This window comes from Sceloporus occidentalis, unplaced genomic scaffold, assembly GCF_023333645.1.
Source record: "Sceloporus occidentalis isolate IW3139 unplaced genomic scaffold, rSceOcc1.0.p SCAF_24, whole genome shotgun sequence".
Classification (NCBI taxonomy): domain Eukaryota; kingdom Metazoa; phylum Chordata; class Lepidosauria; order Squamata; family Phrynosomatidae; genus Sceloporus; species Sceloporus occidentalis.
In genome coordinates, this window is record NW_028317004.1 from 4,513,710 (window position 1) to 4,534,455 (window position 20,746).

Below are 20,746 nucleotides of genomic sequence, written 5' to 3' on the forward strand. Positions count from 1 at the left end.
GTATGCACTCCGAAGCCTTGTTCATTTTGTTCACTTCTGTGCTGTGCTAATAGTTATTCAGGCCTTACTTATTCAAGCACCTCTACCAATGACGTAGGCTTGAATAACTTTATTAAACAGCACATAAGTTAACAAAATGGACAAGGCTTCGGAGTTTGTAGTTTGTAGAGGTCTGGCCCTCTAAAACCATTCCAATTTCTCATGTGGCCCCATGGGAAAATTAATTGCCCACCCCTGATCTAGATCCAAGTAAAAGCCAGAGGCATGTTGCGCTGACTTACATTACATTACATTTATTTATAAAGTGCAGTAGATTCTGCAGCGCTGTTACAGTCAGTAGAACAATTTATAAACATATACAATAACACACTGGTGCAAAGGAGAAGCGGGCCCTGCTCTTGCAAATTTACAATCTAGTCTCGTCTCTGCAAAAATATACTGTAGATACAAGTTATTTATATCATACATTGTTTCTTTTAATTAAGGTCAACCTCACTATATAGTTACCCTATGGAACTGAGCTGGTGGGGTGAATGCCAAGTTCCTTTATAAGTAAGCAAGTTTAAGAAGAGGACATAGTCTGCTTAGAGCATTAGGCCTAGGGGTATCCATGCTAGAGCATAACTCTTAGCACTATTTCCCACAGGTTGCACACCTTGCAGTAGCTGTAGAACTGTTTTTTTAGCTCTTCTAGAGATCAACTACAATGATGATTTTTTTTTTTCACAGGTTGGAGATTGGCCTGTGGCTTTTTACCTCATATGTCCTAAATATTGATTGGCTTTATCATTCAATTATTAATTAATGGCTTTCAAAATTAGCCATCATAGTTTGCTTTCTTGTCAGGAAATTAAGCATTTCTTCCAAACCATAAATAATAGGCTTCTAAAATTATGTAGATGTATAATACTAATTGGGTTCACAGTTTTGCAGGGAAGTGTTGTATTTCATTCTCAGTATAACTTTTAGACATGCAGACTCAGTGACACCTTTGTTGTATAAGTAGGAGTGGTTTCTGAAAAGAAAAGAAAAAACATGTTTCATGAGCTTTCTGATTTATTAAACCATATAAAAAAATATTATGCTTAAAATATATAGAGAGATTTTAACATTACAGGGACAAAAGCACCTTAATAAGCAAACCTTATATTACAGTGTCAGTACAGGTATGTGCTATGACAATACTATATAACACATATTGGGGTGTTGTTTGACAGTGACAGATACCAAGGCCTGCAAATTCATACCTAAGATACAATGTGTGTGAAAAAAACCCGCCAAAAATGACAAAATTTGACAAAGGCTGGTGGAGGAATTTGTGCATTTAAATAAATAAAATTGGGGCTGGCAAACAAGCATTCATTACCAAGGCAACATGCTACCTGTAAGTGTTATAAATGACACAGATACATGTAATCATATGTACTAGATTACACAGTGTATGTAATGAAGTATGCTCATAACAGCAGATCACCATCTTGAATCTTCACCTCAACACAGGATTGCACATTTTAAACTCTGGGAGACCAATTAAATGTACAGCCTGAAGAAGGGCTGTTTGCTAGAGGGTGATCCCTCTAAGGATCCTGCCCCCAAGCACCCAGTAGTTTGTTGGTCCCCCAAGGATCGAACTAGGGCTGCAACATCAAGCTCATCCAACTCTTTGATCAAAGAGAAAGGAGAAATAAAGAAAAGTTGGAGAGATATATAAAAAGAGAAGAGATAAAGAGAAAATGGAGAGATGAGAATATATTTGTATATATTTGGGTTTTTCTATGCATATATATGTCTGTGTATATACAGTATGTGTGTGTGTATATATATATATATATATATATATATATATATATATGCCTGTTTGACACAAGTGTGTGATATAAGGGGGTATCTGTGTGTGTATATGTGTGTATATATATATATATATATATTTGTGTTTTGTATGCGTATATATTAGGGCTGAAACAACGAATCGATAAAATCGATAATAATCGATAACGGAAATCGGTGTCGACGATTTACGTTATCGATTAATCGAGTGATCAATTCGTTGTTGAAGCACTCGGCTCCTTTTACTTACCTCCGCGAGCGTTCCCCGCTTCTGCTACACGCTCTGCAGTCTCCGCCTTCTTTTAGTTACGTGACGGATGTGACGCGTTCCGGAGGCAGGGCCGGCCTTAGGGGTGTGCGACCTGTGCGACCGCACAGGGCGCCATGGTAGCAGGGGCGCCTGCCCGGGACTTAACTTAAAACATCGGGGTTTTTTTGTTTTTGTTTTAACTTTATTTAACATCATTCATGTTAAATAAAGTTTAAAAAAAAACAAAAAAAAACCCGATGCTTTAATCTAAGTCCCGGGCAGGGGCGCCGAGCGGTTGCTCGTGAAGTTCTCAGCAACCGCTCGGCGCCCCTTACTCTCCTTGACTCCGTCGCGGTGCCAGCATCTCATGTTGAGCGCCGGACTATTCCGGCGCTCAACATGAAATGCCGGCAGCGCGGCAGAGCGAGAAGACGGATGCCTCCCGGTCTCACCGCAGGACTCCGGCAACAAGTTAAGTGGGGGGGTGTAGTTTGAAGGGGCAGAGGGGGGGGGTTGTAGTTTGAAGGGGCAGAGGAGGGGTGTAGTTTGAAGGGGCAGAGGGGGGGGTTGTAGTTTGAAGGGGCAGAGGAGGGGTGTAGTTTGGAGGGGCAGGGGGGGTGTAGTTTGAAGGGGCGAGGGGGTTAGTTTGAAGGGACAGGGGGGGTAGTTTGAAGGGGCAGAGAGGGGGGTAGTTTGAGGGGGCAGTGAGGGGGGGGGCGCCAGAGGAGTAGTCCGCACAGGGCGCCACAACGCCTAAGGCCGGCTCTGTCCGGAGGTAAGTATTCTTCATGTCTATGTGCGAATCGCTCTGTGCGAGTGGCTCCATTCGCACAGAGCGATTCGCGGGGGTGGGGGTCCACGGCGGGGTGGGGGTGGGGTTTCAGGGGATGCAGGGTGTGAGTGTGGGTGCAGGGCAGAGTGGGGGTGGGGGGGCAGGCCAGGGTAGGAGACTGAGTGCAGGGCAGGGTGTGAGTGTGGGTGCAGGGCGGGGTGGGGGGGCAGGCCAGGGTAGGGTAGGAGACTGAGTGCAGGGCAGAGTGGGGGTGGGGATGCAGGGCAGGGTGTGAGTGTGGGGGCAGGGCAGGAGACTGGGTGCAGGGCAGAGTGGGGGTGGGGATGCAGGGCAGAGTGGGTGCAGGGTGTGAGTGTGGGGGCAGGGCAGAATGTGGGGGCAGGGCTGGGTGCAGGGCAGAGTTGGAGACTGGGTGCAGGGGCAAAGTGCTGGGTGCAAAGTGCCAGGGCTGGGTGCAAAGTGCTGGGTGCAAAGTGCCAGGGCTGGGGCAAAGTGCTGAGTGCTGGGTGCCAGGGCTGGGTGCAAAGTGCTGGATGCAAAGTGCTGGGTGCAAAGTGCTGGGTGCAAAGTGCCAGGGCTGGGGCAAAGTGCTGGGTGCAATGTGCCAGGGCTGGGTGCAAAGTTCTGGGTGCAAAGTGCCAGGGCTGGGTGCAAAGTGCTGGGTGCAAAGTGCCAGGGCTGGGGCAAAGTGCTGGGTGCAAAGTGCTGGGTGCAAAGTGCTGGGTACAAAGTGCCAGGGCTGGGGCAAAGTGCTGGGTGCAAAGTCCCAGGGCTGGGTGCAAAGTGCTGGGTGCAAAGTGCTGGGTGCAAAGTGCTGGGGGCAAAGTGCTGGGTGCAAAGTGCCAGGGCTGGGGCAAAGTTTCTTGAACAGTAATAGTCCACCTCTTTTCAGAATGTTTGGGGTTATTTTGTTTCATAAATATTGTGTTTGGGTTCTTGTACTTTGAAAATAGTTTTTTATTACATCATAACAAAATAAGAATGTTAATGTAAATTTTAAGTTGTTTTTTAACATCCAGTTCATTAAATTATTTTAAATAAACGAAAAATTTGCCTATTGTTTTTTTTATCCGATTAATCGATTAATCGAAAAAATAATCGGCCAACTAATCGATTATTAAAATAATCGTTAGTTGCAGCTCTAGTATATATATATCTGTGTATATACTGTGTGTGTGTATGTATATATATGTATACACATACACACACACACACATACTGTATATACACAGACATATATACGCATAAAAAACACATATATATATATGGAAGGGGCAGAATAGAAGTTAGAAATAAAATGAAAATGTTAAAGTGACAAGCAAGATAAAATAAACAAGGAAAACAAAGGCAGAAAATGGAAATGGAGATATGTAAGCAAAATAAAAATTGATGGGGCAAAAGTAACTGCTAAAGAGGGAGGAAAGGATAGAATCAAAGGAACAAATGCATAGGAAAAGGGGGGGGGGGCAGCTTGTAAACAGCAGAAAATCCAGAGAAGGTGCCTTTCCTGTTTAATCGCGCCAGGATCCAAAACTTCTTAATATGGCCTTAATTGTATGGCACAGTAACATCCCAACAGCTATCCCAAATGTACTGCTGATGGTGCAAGAGTACAAATAGAGGCTGGTTGTACCTCTCTCTGTAAGGTCTTTAATGTAAGCTTTCATAAACTCTTTTTCAAATATCTCACGGTCTTGATTATTCTCATTCAAGTCCTCATCATCTTCAAGATCTAAACTTCCATCAACGTTGTTATCAAGTAGCTTAACATACCTGAGGAAAAAGACAGAATCTTACTTTGATGCTCATTTGTATTTCCCTAGGAATATTGCTTAAAATATGAATTGGTTCCTAACAGGTAGACTTAATTAAACTTTTGTATAAAGAAAGTGAAAACGTAATTTTAAGGCAAGACAGGAGGCTTCCTATTTTGCATATCTTCCTTTACTCTCACCAACAGCAGCAAAGAAAGAGTTAATAACACAAGTGAAAACAACCAATAGAAACGGTACACAGGTGGTATATAAACCCCTTAACTATCTTCCTCTTCCTCTTTCTTTGCTGCTCACCAAAGTTGCAGGTCAGTCCTCTTCCTATCTACAGTTATTGCTGATTTATTGAATAATATCCGTTTATTATTCATTACATATTGCTTTTTTCACCTAATTCTAGATAATTAGGTGGGTATGCACATTTATATACAGTATAGATTTTTTATATATATATGTGTATATGTAGATTTTTTACTTGTCTTTCATTATTTATATTCATTATTTCTTTGCATCTGTGCATTTTGGGGGCATTTTTCCCGTCTCTCTTCCCTATCCGGGACCCCTTTTTTCTATGAGTTCTCTGTGCCTCACTGGAGTGGTTACAGGGTGAGCCCTGCATTATTTTCAATATTTGTTGGGAATTTTCTTGTCAGGCTGAGTCCATGTGGTTTTGCACATTTTTATACAGGCTGAGTCCATGTGGTTTTTGCACATTTAGATACAGGCTGAGTCCATGTGGTTTTTGCACATTATATACAGGTTGAGTCCATGTTGTTTGCACATTATATACAGGCTGTGTCCCTGTGGCCTTGTACATTATATACAGGCTGTGTCCCTGTGGCCTTGCACATTATATACAGGCTGTGTGTCCCTGTGGCCTTGCACATTATATACAGGCTGTGTGTCCCTGTGGCCTTGCACATTATATACAGGCTGTGTGTCCCTGTGGCCTTGCACATTATATACAGGCTGTGTGTCCCTGTGGCCTTGCACATTATATACAGGCTGTGTCCCTGTGGCCTTGCACATTATATACAGGCTGTGGCCTTGCACATTATATACTGGCTGTGTCCCTGTGGTCTTGCACATTATATACAGGCTGAGTACCTGTGGCCTTGCACATTATATACAGGCTGAGTCCCTGTGGCCTTGCACATTATATACAGGCTGCGTCCCTGTGGCCGTGCACAATATAAGGGCTGCGTCCCTGTGGCCGTGCACAATATAAGGGCTGCGTCCCTGTGGCCGTGCACAATATAAGGGCTGCGTCCCTGTGGCCGTGCACAATATAAGGGCTGCGTCCCTGTGGCCGTGCACAATATAAGGGCTGCGTCCCTGTGGCCGTGCACAATATAAGGGCTGCGTCCCTGTGGTTCGGTATATCAACCGCTTAGGGGGTTCTCGGTCCAAGTACCTCAGAGGTAACAAAGGACGTTTTTCGACTTTTGCCTTGCGTGCAGCATACTCTGCAGGCAGGATGCCTCCCGGGTGCCGAGGTTCTCTTGGCGGACGGATTCTCCAGACACTGGCGGGATGCGAGCGACTGGAGACTTCTCAGTCAGGTCTTGCACCTGGACCTATTTGCATCCAGGACGAATCGCCTGACGGTCATTTCGAGGGTCATCCATCACCTGTGTTGGGACGGGGGGTCTTTGGTTCTGGTGACCCCCCCCCCCGTGGCATGCTCAGCCGTGGTTTCCAGCCCTGCTGCGGGTATCTGCCCAGGATCCTCTGGAGATCTCATCTCTGTACTATCCCCTGACGGGCCCGGAGGTCCAGGTTCATCCGCACATCCTGGAAAGACATCTCCTCCTGGTGGCATGGACGATTTCAGGGGACCCCGAACAGTCTTGGGCCTATTGGAGGCGGCTCAGTCCTTGCTCTGCAAATCTTAGGCTCCAGGTACCAGTATGTCATACCGGACAGCTTGGCGAGGCTGGGCTCCTTGGAGTTTGGGACGGCACATGGATCCCCTTGGCTCCCTTAGTCTGCCACCTTTTGCCTGGTATTCGTTTATCCCGTCCTCCGGCGCCACGCTACGGTTCTCTGTGGGAAGTAGCTGTCGTGTTAGATTTCCTTCGGGATGGCCAGACAACGATTCGCTCTCCCTCCGACAGTTGTCGGCGAAACTTACCCTTCTGTTGTCTCATCATTTTGCAGGGTTTTGGATGTTAGCGCTTTGGATGCTCATGCTGTCTCTATTCTTCCCTGAGTTGTTCTCATCTGTATCCTAGCTGTTTTTTCTAGGCGACCCAAATATGTGTCGCCAGGTGTGTCAGGACTTATCTGTCACACACGACGTCGATCCGTCCAGTCTTGACATCTCAACTCCTCTCCTTTGTGAAACCTTTCAAGGCTGTTTTCTTCTCCTACAAGAGCATCGGTGCTCTTTCCGTCAGGGGAGCTGCGGCCTCCTGTGCCCTTCGGGCTGGTGGAGCTTTAGTGGATATTCTGCGAGCGGCAGATTGGTCCCGTGCCTCCACCTTTCGGGCATTTTATTTCGCCCGGTTTCTTCAGGGGCAATGGCGTTGGTTTCCGGCGTTAAAAATGCAAAATAGGAAGCCTCCTGTCTTGCCTTAAAATTTTAAATTATTCTAGCCTTGGTGCCCGAATAATTATAATTTTAATAAAGACAGGAGGCGAGTATTTTCCCTCCCTGCCCTCCCGATGGTTAGGTGTACACTCTGGGTAAGTAGGCCAGGTTTGAATTTGTTTTTTGGGGGGTTTTGTCTGCTCCGTTGCGTTTGCTAATTTGTGATGACTCGTTCCACTGTGTGTTACCATGTTTGTGAAGAATTTGGTTCTGTTATGTCTCTCTCTTTGTTTCAGCTTGATACCATCTCCGTGTCAGCGGTTCTGTTTCCCAGTGGGAGTGCATTGTCGCCTTGCTCTTGACTTTGGTTCCAGTTCGGGTGTTGGGTTCGGTTTTACATTGCTAGAAGGTTTGCTGCGTTCTTCAGTTCCGGTTCACAGCGGACGAAAGAGGAAGAGGAAGATAGTTAAGGGGTTTATATACCACCTGTGTACTGTTTCTATTGGTTGTTTTCACTTGTGTTATTAACTCTTTCTTTGCTGCTGTTGGTGAGAGTAAAGGAAGATATGCAAAATACTCGCCTCCTGTCTTTATTAAAATTATAATTATTCGGGCACCAAGGCTAGAATAATTTCAAATTACACTTTTAGCACTATATGGGTGAAATAAAGCATTGCAATTAACTGCACATCCCTTTGGCATGGAAAAACGTTTTACAATTTAAAACAATCAGTTCGGCTTTGTTAAAGTATTCCTTAATATAATTGCAATTGTAGAAATTATATGATTGCAGTGGTAGCTACTTGATAATTACTTTACAAAATAGTAATGAGTGAGTGTAAAAAAATAAGGGAATAAGTATAAATATATATATCCATATGCATAGCACCTTTGCTTTAAATGTCCAGTGCTCTGGTGCACTAACACTGTTATCTAACATCTAAAAGTTGACCTCCGTATGAAGTCTAAATTTGTTTGGTTGAAATGCATTCTGGGACTATAATTTCAAGTACTGACAGAACATGTTTTAAACATTTGCAATATAAAACGATAAACTTATTAACACCACAAAGAGACAAGCATTTCACATATTTATGAATGCAATAAATATGGCAAAGAACTCATGCATCAGGAATTTTTGCATACATACATATGCATGATGTGCACATGCAGAAAAGATTCCAGGTTGCTTTGCCATACTCACAACACTGATCAGATTCCATTTGTTAAATTATCCTCAAGGATGAATGTATCAAGGCTAGACACTTGGCTTCCCTCCGCCTTTGACATCATTTGATTTGTGGATTGGTGTGCTTTTAACTACAAGATAGTAGGATGCAAACCCTTGATGTACACATAGTTATAGAATATATGATTTTTTTCTCTGGACATTGATATAAGTGTCTAGGTCACAGCTGTAAGCTGGACAATTACTTATATTTCTGAGAAACTTGGATCCATTCTTTGATTTATGATACAACCTTTACTCATTAGCGATGTTAAGAAGCATAAGTGTTTTTTTCCAACTGTTGTTTAGCTCTTCTTTATGTGGAGTAATAATGATTGTGCTAATAGAAAGGCTTAAGTGAAAAATCCAAACATTTTAAAACAGATCTCCTATTAATAACAGGTAATGTATCAGGAACTTAATAAGACTTAAGATATGCTTAATTACGTAACTCATGTTTACACCATGAATGTACGCCAGGGCTAAATGCTAGAATGCCAGAGACAATTTAAGTTTACAGTTGCACAATATATATGAAAGATATGTTTTAGTACATTTTGAGCCATATCAGCCAGTATGCCTAGAATGTCTGTTGCATGTCTGGCTGCTAGGCATGGCATCCTGTTGAAACAGTATTCTCCTTAAGCATTAACATGTGTTTGGAGAGTTAACTATCCAGTGTGGCCATGCTAAACAGAAGTGAACAGCTATGGGCATCTATTTGGAATTTGTGTTTAACTATTTGCAAGAATGTTTAATGTAAATGTTTCCAACTTACTTCAGTGAAGGGTTTTCTTCAAGGCTGGAGGGTATTTCAACCAAACTATCACCGCTGACAACCAGCAATCTCAATTTAGAAATATTGGTCAACTCTTGTGGAAGGTAAGTTAACTTGTTTTTCTGAAGAAGAAGTGTCTCAAGTTCCTCCAGTCTGGTGGTGAAAAGATTGGAAATGTAAATAAATAGATATTTAAAAAGCTATAAGATAAAAATATGTACATAAAGAGCACTTTCATTGCACATTCTGAAATCATGCAATTAATTGTATTGGCAATTTCCTTATGGTAACATTTTATCTAGTATGTGAATACTAGTGTAAACTGTAATACTAAGTAAATTAGATCTGAAGAAAAATGCAGGGATACTTAAATTACTGCATTTCATAGGATACAGAATAACAAATGTATTATTATTAGACTTGGGCACCGATAAAGTCTTTGTATTCATCTTTGGGGGGAAAAATCTTCGTATTCTACGAATATAAGCCCTTTCCCGGGTGAATATTTGTATACGTTCTTCATATTTGTTTTCACACCATAATAGTTATCACCTGCTTTGAGGCCAGGAATTTAAAGGTCCGTAAGAGCCTCTCTATTGGTGACCTTCAAGGAACCAACAAAGGGCAGTCAAGTTGCTTTGAGGTGTACCTTGGCCTGCCCTTTGCCAAAGGGTTTAAAATCCCTGTTCCTCCCAGGACAAGTTGCTCAGAGCTGGTTTTTTTTGTTCTTCTGTCTTATTTCTTCAGCTGCTACTCCCTGCTGTCAGCTCCCTTATCAGGTGCTTCCATGGAAGGGTGGAGCCTCCTTGCACACCCTCCCCACTCGATTAGTGGATCATGGAAAGGCTGTCCCCATGTTGTGCGTTTTGGCTTCGCCAATTTCCGGAAGTAGTGAAAGAGGCAAGAATAATATAGACACTTTTACAGACAAAGAAGGTCTGTCTGCAATGTTCTGGCCTTTTTATATTGTTTTGTGTCTCGTTTGTCTGTGTTAAAATCAATTATAGTGTTTAGTCGTATGACAAAAGTAAAGACACTGATAAGTTGAAATGTTTTTTCCATAGAGAAAGAGTAGCCTTTAAAAAAAAAAGTGTCTGTTGAACATCAGTACATGTAAACACCTTTTATTTTAGAGGCTCAAGGTAACTATATTTTTTCATAAGTTGCAGGAAAATATCTTGTTTCAGTCATAGCTTTAACAAACTTTAATATCCAGTGCTAGTATAGATGCCAGTTTACACGTTTTCATGTCTTCATGTCACCAGAATATGCTAAATATGCAGTACCAGAATATAGTGAGTCTTTATGAAGTCTCTAAATGTTTCCTTATCTCTGCTGATCACTTCCGCTTCTGGTTCTTCTTCTTCATCTTCTATCATCTGCTAATGGAAGAGAGGACGTCACCGAAAGGATGGGCATATTGCCTTGAGTTCCACTTAGGGCAAAATAATATCTCTTTCGGTTATGTCCTCTCCTTTGATTGGAAGATCGGGGAGAAGAAGTAATTGTAACTCTCGGGTTATGTCCACGGAGATGTGGACAAAGATGCAAGATTAAAGAAAGTGAATATGGGCACAGAGCGGCCCCTGAATTGTCGGCCAAACCGAATGGGCAAGGAACGAAGGGATAAAAAATTAACTGAAAAAAATATCCAAATTGTTATTGCACATGACTAGTTATTAGTACGTTGTTGGTTTGCTATTTGCTAGTGTGTTGTTGGTTTGTTATTATCCTGTTGTTTTTGCTACCCTTGATGTTTCTGTGGTAGGGACGGTCTGCATAAACACATAGCATGTAACCCAGTAATTTGATATACGTATAAGTTTAATGTAACTGTCATTTTTAAGTTGAGATGTTATAGTATTTAATAGGTCTTCATTTATTTCTTCTGTATGGATACAGCTTTTTTAATTAATCATGTTAGACTTGTTACTTTCTAAATTTGTTTACTCATGTCATACTATAGTATTTTTTTTCAACCCACAAAGATGTTTTCCTGCAATAGGTAAAGAGGAATATCTACTAATGTTCTGCCCTGCTTGTTTGCTTAACAGGAAAAATAAATGTATCCAAAACTAAACTATCTTATTTCCAATTTTGCTACACAAGAATTACAAATAGTGACAAAATATCAAATAACGTAGGGTAACCCAGGGCTCGACAAATCCGAGGCGCCAGGTCGCCATGGCGACTGAGAATTTTCTCCTGCCGCCTAGGTGTTTGTCAGCCTGTTAAATCCCCCACATCGTCACAATCGTGGTGATCGCGGGGGTGCTGCTGTTGCCTGCCCAGGACCAGCACAGCCACCCTGAGCCTGCCCCCGAGCCAGTGACACAAGTGTGGGGACCTGACACAACATCCCCCTGCTGCCTGATCGCTCCATGAGAGCGAAAGTGCAGCGTTAACCCCCTTCAATGCCGCGATCGCATGGAAGCCTAAGGGCTATAGACCAGCAATTGCGTCCCAGCTGCCAGAGGCAGCTTCAGGGACAGGGGAAAGGGTTCTTCGGTCTCCACATGAGTGTGGAGTCCAGCCCCAACCCTCCCCTGCTGCCTGATCGCTCCATGAGAGCGAAGGTGCAGCGTTAACCCCCTTCAATGCCGCGATCGCATGGAAGCCTACAGGCTATAGACCAGCAATTGCGTCCCAGCTGCCAGAGGCAGCTTCAGGGACAGGGGAAAGGGTTCTTCGGTCTCCACATGAGTGTGGAGACCAGCCCCAACCCTCCCCTGCTGCCTGATCGCTCCATGAGAGCGACAGTGCAGCGTTAACCCCTTCAATGCCACAATTGTGTATGACACATTTATGGCATTGCAGGGGTTAACATTTGTCCCCACAAGCTTGTGGGACTAAATATCAGTCAATGCTGTGCTCCAATGGAACATCAGCATTGAAAGAGTTAAAAAAAACAGCAGTGACCTGAAAGTCCAGGGTGCTTCCAGGTCAAATTCTGTGAGTTTAGTAAGTGGGCTGATGATGATCAGATCACTCCTGATCCTGGCTCCTAACTTTTTTAGCTGGCGCCTAGATTCACAACAAATTTGTCAAGCCCTGTGGTAACCATTCCTAATGTAACACATTCCATTCCATTATGTACCTAGGTGTGGAAATGATGATTAAAAGCATCAAATGAATCATATGTTTCACGTATTGCTAGCTGCATGGGGCTTATACAAAATGGACTTTGCCATGTTAGACCCACAGGCCATAGTCCAAACAAGTTTCTGATACCTTATCGTGAACCATTGCTCAAAAGTTAATATAAGCTGTCACAAAGTAACATGTATCACAAAATGTATTTGTAAATAATTTCCAATAAACATTTAGCATACACTAAACTTACAAACAGGTAGATACTTACAACAAAGAAGCTAAGTTTATAAAAGAATGAAAGATATGGATTCATTTTATAGTAGTTGTGGAAGTATTGCTTCTGTAATGTTTCCATAGACACCTAGCTAAGTGAGCATCATAGAGCAGGAGAGTTACCTTTTGGCTACTTCAGCTGGAAAAGTTTGCATAGCCAACATATATCTTTATGAAAGAGCATGCAAATGTTATTAAAACATAACTTAATATTTATGCATAAAAAAAATCAGACATATCTTTACATTTACATATTCTCTAACTGAAGAATGATTGAGTGTTTTTTTTCTTTGACTCAACTTTAGTATTGGGGGTGTGTGAAAATGGGTTGGGTTGGTGTATGCTTTAACCAATAGTAATAGACAAGACTAATCTTCTTCCATTGCTTTCACTTTACTTTTCCACTGACAGAAAGTTATGGGTAGAGCAATATTTTGTATTCAACAATTTGCAACTTTAAATTAATTTAGAAAAAATAGAAAAATACCTGTCTATGTCTTGTGGAAGATCCTTCAAATTATTGTTGCTAATGTCTAACCACTTCAACATTGACATCCTTAATACACAAATTGGTATAGAACAGAATTTGTTTGCAGACAAATCTACAAAAGTGACCTTTTTCAAGTTACTGAGCTGAAAAGAAACAAGAGAAGCATTCAGGACAATTTAAATAGTGCATGTTGCATTTTTGTTCAGTCCAAAAGCTTAAGCACTATACTGAGTGGTAAATGAAAACGCAAAATCTATATTTTTGGCTGACTTTAAGAAATTGTGTCTGCAGCTAAGGTATTTCTGTCTATTTTTCCAATTTCCTTCATTGTTTTTATGAATTCTCTTATCATAATTATTTTCAATAAATTTGTTCTGAAAAATACTTGCCTGTTCAAGTTCTCAAGCTTTTGGAGTCTAAAAATATTGGCTTATTTTATTATGTGAAGTCTCTTTGAAAGATATAATCCCTAAGAAACCACAGGTAATTTTTTAAAAATCGAGGAATTAAAAAAAATATTTTAGCTCCTAGTGTTATTAAAGAAGAAGAAATGCAACCCAAATACAACCCAAAAAGGTTTCTATAAATGTGAGAGAGAGCGGTCAAAAGTGCCATTGCAAGAGATTTTGCCTCTCGCAAGATGGCAGAGCCCATTAAAAAATAAACAAGTTTTCAAGAGGGTCTCGCTAGACCTTTCTTAGAACTCTGGGCTCCCCCTGCAGATTGAATACAAATACTAAATTCAATCATGCAAGTTAACAGAGCATAGCTTTCTAATCACAATGTGATTAGTTACAAAAAAAATACTAACATTTAAAATTAGTATGCAGTGATGTCACAATCAGGGGGACAATCCAGTTTCAACAAAATGTAAAAAAATAAAATCCAAAAAGATATTAAAAGAAAGTTTCTTTTAAAATGCAAGTGCTAAAATTAGCACTGTATCTTCTCAATAATCCTGGCATGGAAAGAGTTAAAATACTGGCATTTCAAGTACCCACGGGGTGTTCAGTTTAAAAAATGTATGGTTTTATGGGGTAAATTGAATTGGCTGGGTTTAATGATGTCCGAAATGGGACATGGGCGCAGACTAACCAGATGTCAAAATGGAAAGAAAAAACAATGTACACCTCCCAAATATGGCCTCCCAAACAACCTGACAAACTCATGCGTAGGTAGTATCACTGTACTCAGGAGATGTTGCTGAACACATATTGGGGTGATGTTTGTCAGTGACATATACCAAGGGCTTTAATTCATACCCAAAGTACAATGTGTGTGGTGGGACACACACACAAAAAATGACTACCCCAACCTTTGGCAAAAGCTTGTGGTAGAATTAGTGCAACGAAAATAGTTAAAATACCTGTAATGCTCTGAAAAAGACCCCTCGTCTTATAACAGGGGACGTCTTATAATCAGACTGACTATGAGACTAAGATCCAGATCCCCCGCAGCGCTGCAGGGGACCTGGATCCTCCTGTCTTATGCCCCCCCAACTTACCAATGCTTCTGACTCCCCTGTGCGTTGTCCGGGCAGCGTGTAGACGTCTATGTGATTCGCGTAGACAACTTCCGCTGCAGCCGGAAGGAGGTGCAGTTAGCAGCGGGGGTTGTCTGCATCCATCTCGCAGACCTTCCCCGACTGTCAGAGATCAGAGTTCCCCGCACCGGTGTCTCCTCACTGACAGCCGGTGCAGGGAACTCTCCTCGCTGACTGCCTGGGAAGGTCTGCGCGATGAACGCAGACAACCCCCGGTGCTAACCGCACCTCCTTCCGGCTGCAGCAGAAGTTGTCTACGCGAATCGTAAGTTTGGGGGGGTTAAATGGGGGGGCATAAGGCATTTCTGTAGGCAGAGTGCTCTATGAAATGCCTTTTAACTCCCTGAATGCCACTCTGCCTCCAGAAATGCCTTATATCTCCCTATATGCCACTCTGCCCCATAATATGTCTTTTAACCCTCTAAATGCCAGAGTGGCATATAGGAGTATAAGGCATTTCTGGAGGCAGAGTGGCATATAGGGGGTCAAAAGGCATTTCATTGGGCACAGTGGCATATAGAGGGTTAACAGGCATATCATGGGGCACAGTGGCATATAGGGAGTATAAGGCATTTATGGGGCAGAGTGGCAAGCCTGGGGGCAGATGTGCATAACTGGGGGGCAGGTTGGAAATAAAAACAAAATATTTTTCTCAATCACAGCTTTTATTTTAAAAAAAATAGTTTACATAGTTTACATGAATTAACATTTACTGGTAAAACTTTTTTCCTATAGGGTCCTCTTATATTCAGGCTTTTTCTTTTTTTTCCTAAATTAATATTCAGATTTTGGGAGGTCGTCTTATAATCGATGTACTAGCATTTGAAATACCCTGGGGTGTCTTGTTTTCAAACATATATGGTTTGGTGAGGTTAATTGCATTGGCAAGCTTCAAAGATGTCCCAAATAGGACATGGGACAGGATTACCAGTTTTGGAAAAAAAGGTTTTGAAATAGAAAAACACTACTTGTGCTTATTGCCCTATAGCTTGGGGAAAAAAAACGCAAAAAAGGGTATTTCTAAACTCAGGACAATCTCCAATCTATTTAGGTCAAATCTATTTAGCAGTTTTTTCCATTAGCTTTTGTAGAGCATGCAAGTGTTATCAAAACATAATTTAATCTTTATGCATGTGTGAATGCTCAGTAACTTTGAGATACAGATTCTTCCCAAAAGAGTTGAATAAGCAGATTTTATTGTTTGGGCACACGAGGGAGTGTCATCAGCCAGACTACTACCTCTCAATGAAAACAACACATGTCTTATATACTTTTACAAACAAGACAGCTACGTGCTAAAATCTGTCTACGTGGCAAATAATCAGTGTCCTGAAATATACACACAGAAAGATACAGAAAACCATTCATCCTATTATGGTCAGTTTATGGCAAAGACCATGTTTGCAGCTGAGATGATCAATCACTTCTGACCCCCCTCTTTGTGGTCCTTGAATAGACTTGGTCAGTTTCTTTTAACTTACTTGGAGCAAGAAATAGCCAACCACCTGTCCACTCTTAACCTTTCATTGCACATAGAGTCGCACAGAAAAGGACACTTAGGGTTAACATAAAAATATCTGCTGAGAAGCTGAAGGCACATATTCAATATTCACACATGGAAGGGAAAAACCGGACTTAAATCTTTATGTAAAGACATATTCTCTAACTGTAGCATGATTGAGTGTTTTTTTTCCTTTGACTCAACTATAGTATTGGGGGGTTTGTGAAAATGTTCCATTGCTTGGACTGGTATTTTTCAGCCAATATTTATAAAGACATACAAGACTAATTATGAGTAGAAGAGTGAATTTTGGGTGGAAGGGTAAAGTTCGGATGGAAGCTTCTCCAAGGAAATACTCAGTAAGACTGTTCACTATTATGGAATGTTTTACTATTTAGAAGATGGAATCATCTGAGCTATAATCTGAATATTATCTTGAGCTGGTGGATTATTGTGAAATGTGTGGACAATGGAAGAAGCAGGGAGGGTATTTCTATTGTGTTCTGTTAGGTTAGATGTAGGATTCTCGCATTTACCCCTGAAGAAGTTGTGGAGTACTACAAAGCGTGTCGGGTGCGTAAGAATGCAATCATTGCATATCATTGTAAGTTGCGGTCTCTGTGGATACTTAGTTCCTGTTTATTCCAACGAACAGAAGGTAGTGTCCGCTGATCCAAGAAGCCCTTGAGCTTTTTAAGGTGTTTTATGCGACGACCCCCCCAAATTGTAATATTAATTTAGGAACAAAGCTAAATATTAGGCTACCACTTTAGCCCCAGATATGCTTTATACCCCCCTATATGCTACTCTACCCCCCCAGACATGCCTTATATCCCCCTATATGTCCCTCTGCCCCCCAGACTTACAAATGCATCCCCAGAATTGTCCCCCGTGCTCCAGGCAACCTAGTTTCTCTTTGGGGCAGCTAATGAACATCAGCGTGATGCATGTTGACAACCTCCGCTTCTACCCGGCACTTCCATCTGGGCTTCTGTGACTGAGCACAGAAAGGTCATGTCACACCGGTGCTCGGTCATAGAAGCATAGAATACGGTAAAGTGTGTGGATTAATCTTACCTACAGGTCTTAGTGTATATGTTGTTTCTTTTCTTTGTCCATATACCATTTGTGGATACATCATGTCCATTTGTCTACCCATTTATTTATTTTTTGTTTATCCATCTATTTCTCAAATTTTTTCATACTTCTTGGGACAACAAGAGTCCTTGAAGAGCATGTTCCTTCTTCATTTAAGGAGAGTATTTTTTTATTATATATTTCCAGACCTACAGCCTAATGCCCTTTCTTTGGTCTTGTTTTCATATCACATTTGGCTGTTTGAAGTAGCCAATCAGTGGCATAAAAATGCTCCAATTAAGCACATGCATTTTGCCAAAAAGGAATGTGTTGAGCTGAACATACCTCCTGCAAAGAGCTAGGGGCAGGGAAAAATCAAATACACCATGGGGGAGAACATCTCTCTACCAGCAAGGGGGAAAAAAACTATAATTTAAAGGGTACATAACTATCATATGCATTACAGTGCACATGATGGCTGCAGCGCCTCGTTAGGATGTGCACAGAAGGAAATGTATGTCACTTATGATTTATTAATATTTGACATACAAGTATTAGTGTTTTTCATTAGCACATTAGGCAAGATTTAATCTCATAGGACCAACAAATCTGCATGGTTAAGGACTCAAAAAAGAAAAAGCCATCCATTAAATCATATATTAAATAGATAGTAATGTTGCAGAACATCTTCATGAATTTTATAAAAATCTAAGAGTTTAAATGCCTTTGGGTGCAACTTATAAAAATGGATATGAGACAAAGAGTTGTTTATAAACGAATGGTAAGGGCAGAAGCAAAATTGATTTATACTATGGGGCTGAATGAACAACTAATATAGTGTTTCTTTGAATCCCATAGCAGATATAGAATATGATTTTGAAGTTGGGAAATAACTAATATTTGGAATTTGTAACTAACTAACTTATAAATGCAAAAAGGGGATTATATTGAGTATTATTATTTAATTTAAAAAATAATTTAATTTGTTAAAAGCTGAACATGTAGCTTTGCATACCTTAAATTTATGGTATTAGTGGTCATTTAATGAACAGTATATTAAGTAATTCATTTATACACCTGTTCTATATATTCATATTCTATAAATTATAATTTACACCCAGCTACTACACAAATTGTAATGCTCGATTAGGTAAGGAAATTAGAAAACCAGAATGAAGCAATGCATACAGTTAAATCACCTTTATTAAAATGACAAAGTAACGTGAGCTAGATGTCTGGTTTAATACAATGCCATAATACTGAACTGGTAGCCAGACGAGCCAGGATCAGGATACCAGATGTCAGCAAGTCAGGAATGAAGAAGGATCAGGAACCAGAAGGGAAGTCAGCCAGGCACCGGAAAAACGCAGATTAATGGAGAAGGAACAAAGCAGTCAAAGACAACGCAAGGGTAGAGAGATACTGAGCCTTAGCAGCTAAATAGTCAGAGCACAGAAGGGAAGGGGCTCTCTGATTAAAAGGTAACTGTTGAGACAGAGAAGGAAAAGCTGCTCGTTAGTCATCAGCTGAGGTGTACCTGTACTGAGCAGAGAAGCAAGTAGTGGAGTGGGGGAAGTGTGAGAACCCTGTCAGTACCCTCACATTAACAACCCCTTTCCCTGTGGAGGGGGTGTGTGCCAGGTTTGTGGGGTACCGGGCATGAAAGGCCCATAGGAGAGTGGGAGCATGCACATCACCAGATGGGACCCATGACTGTTCCTCAGGATTGTAGCCCTTCTACTTGAAGCACTTCTTTTCAGTTCCACAACCCATGGTCTGCCCTCTGATTAGACACATGAGGAGTCTATGCAAATTTGAGGGGCATGGGGTCCTTTATCTCTCCTGGGGATTATCCAGCATTGCTAGTGTTAACCCCTTAAGGACCAGGCTGTGTTTTACCTTTTGTACCATTGGGACAGAGGCTGTTTTAACACTTTTGCGGTGTTCGTGTTTAGATGTAATTTTCACTTGACTCATTTAGTGAACCCACACAAATTATATGTTGTTTTTTTCAGGACAAGAAGGGCTTTCTTCAGATACCATTGTTTTAATCATATTATCTAATTTCCCATAAAAAAATAATAAAATATGATGAAAAATGTAAAAAAAACCCACTCCAGACATGGCCCATCATGCCGATCGTTGATCACTTTCTAAGCTTGTTTAAGTCTGATGACGTGTCAGGCATGTCATAGGTCGTTAAGTGACCATTTTGCATGACGTGCCTGACCCGGCAATGGACGTTAAGGGGTTAAAGAGTGTGTGTGTTGTGGATATCCATATACCGTGTTAGTGTCCGTGTACAGTGTTAGTGTGTGTGTGTGTTAGTATACATTGTTTGGATGTTGGTGTATGGTGTTACAATGTGTGTTTGTTGTTATACTAAGTGTGTGTTTGAATATAGTGTATGAGCCAGAAGGGTAGTGTTCAGAGTGACATGCAAAGAACAGAGCACTGAGCAACGAAGAAGCTTTTCAGAATAGGCAGCTGAGCAATTATTGTTCCTTGGTGTGCCAGTCTACCTGACTCAACTGCCCTTGCATAAGAAATAATTGCTGTGCGCCTTGCTTTCTACAGCATCTTCACTGCCTAATCCTGCCAGGCCTTAAAAGTATTGCTGTCTATGTAAAAGAATGAGGGGCACAAGAGAATATTCTTGCCTGGGGTGCCACTTGGTCTTAGAGTCTCCTGACAGGTTGACACTGATCCAGACATGTCATGTTTTCCATATGTGGATCTGCAACAATTATGATGTCAGATGCTGTCCAGATCCAGAATGATTGATTGTGGTTGCACATCCGAGCTGTATGTGACACAAGCTTACTATCAGTAAACATATACGTAGTTATTTACAGTAAAAGTGCAGACATTTTCATGACTGAAGGTATCAGAAGATTTCTGAGTAGGATGGATGCAATCATTAGTATAAGGGGAGAAGACAATTCCACTCGAAAAAATCAGGCGAAGAGCTGAAAGTTTGTAACACATCTGTGGAAGGAGAGAAATATTACCCTATTTTACAAGCATATACAGCTTTAGGCCAATAAGGGAGACACTTTCTACTGGTCATTGTTCACCATGGATACCAGAGATATACGGTATTTGCTCCCCCCAAAATTTGAATATTAATTTTGGAAAAAACGAAAAAGCCTGAATATAAGACTACCCTATAAGAAAAGTTTTACTGCTACATATTAATTCACATGTAAACTATTTTTTCATATTTAATAAAAACTATGATTCAGAAAAATGCATTTTTTTGTTTTTATTTCCTTTTATTTGCCAACCTGCCCCCAATTACGCACATCTGCCCACAGAATTGCCTTATACCCCCCTTGTGTGCCACTTTGCCCCCAGAAATGCCTTATACCCCAATATGCTACTCTGCCGCCAGATATGCCTCTTGATCACCTATTTGCCACTCTGCACTTGTACTTATTGCCCCATAACGTGCAGAAAAAAAACTTAAGAACATTGGGTATTTCTAAACTCAGGACAAATAGTAGAATCTATTTAGCAGATTTTGTAGATGAGTAAAAGATTTTTCAAATAAAAGTGTTTTCAATTTTTCAGCATATTTTCTTTTTC

General features: G+C 41.2%; 1 protein-coding gene across 1 annotated transcript in view; it reads right to left on the reverse strand.

The window, feature by feature from the left end:
- Positions 1 to 965: 965 nt before the first annotated feature.
- LOC149300532 (leucine-rich repeat-containing protein 2-like) overlaps positions 966 to 20,746 on the reverse strand; it is an 84,613-nt gene continuing 64,832 nt past the window's right edge. Inside the window, exons 5-8 of the mRNA XM_089485181.1 lie at positions 13,035 to 13,180; positions 9,182 to 9,334; positions 4,504 to 4,643; positions 966 to 1,015 (exon numbers count right to left, since the gene is read on the reverse strand). Of these exons, the coding sequence (XP_089341307.1) occupies positions 966 to 1,015; positions 4,504 to 4,643; positions 9,182 to 9,334; positions 13,035 to 13,180 (489 nt within the window). The remainder of the gene's footprint in view (positions 1,016 to 4,503; positions 4,644 to 9,181; positions 9,335 to 13,034; positions 13,181 to 20,746) is intronic.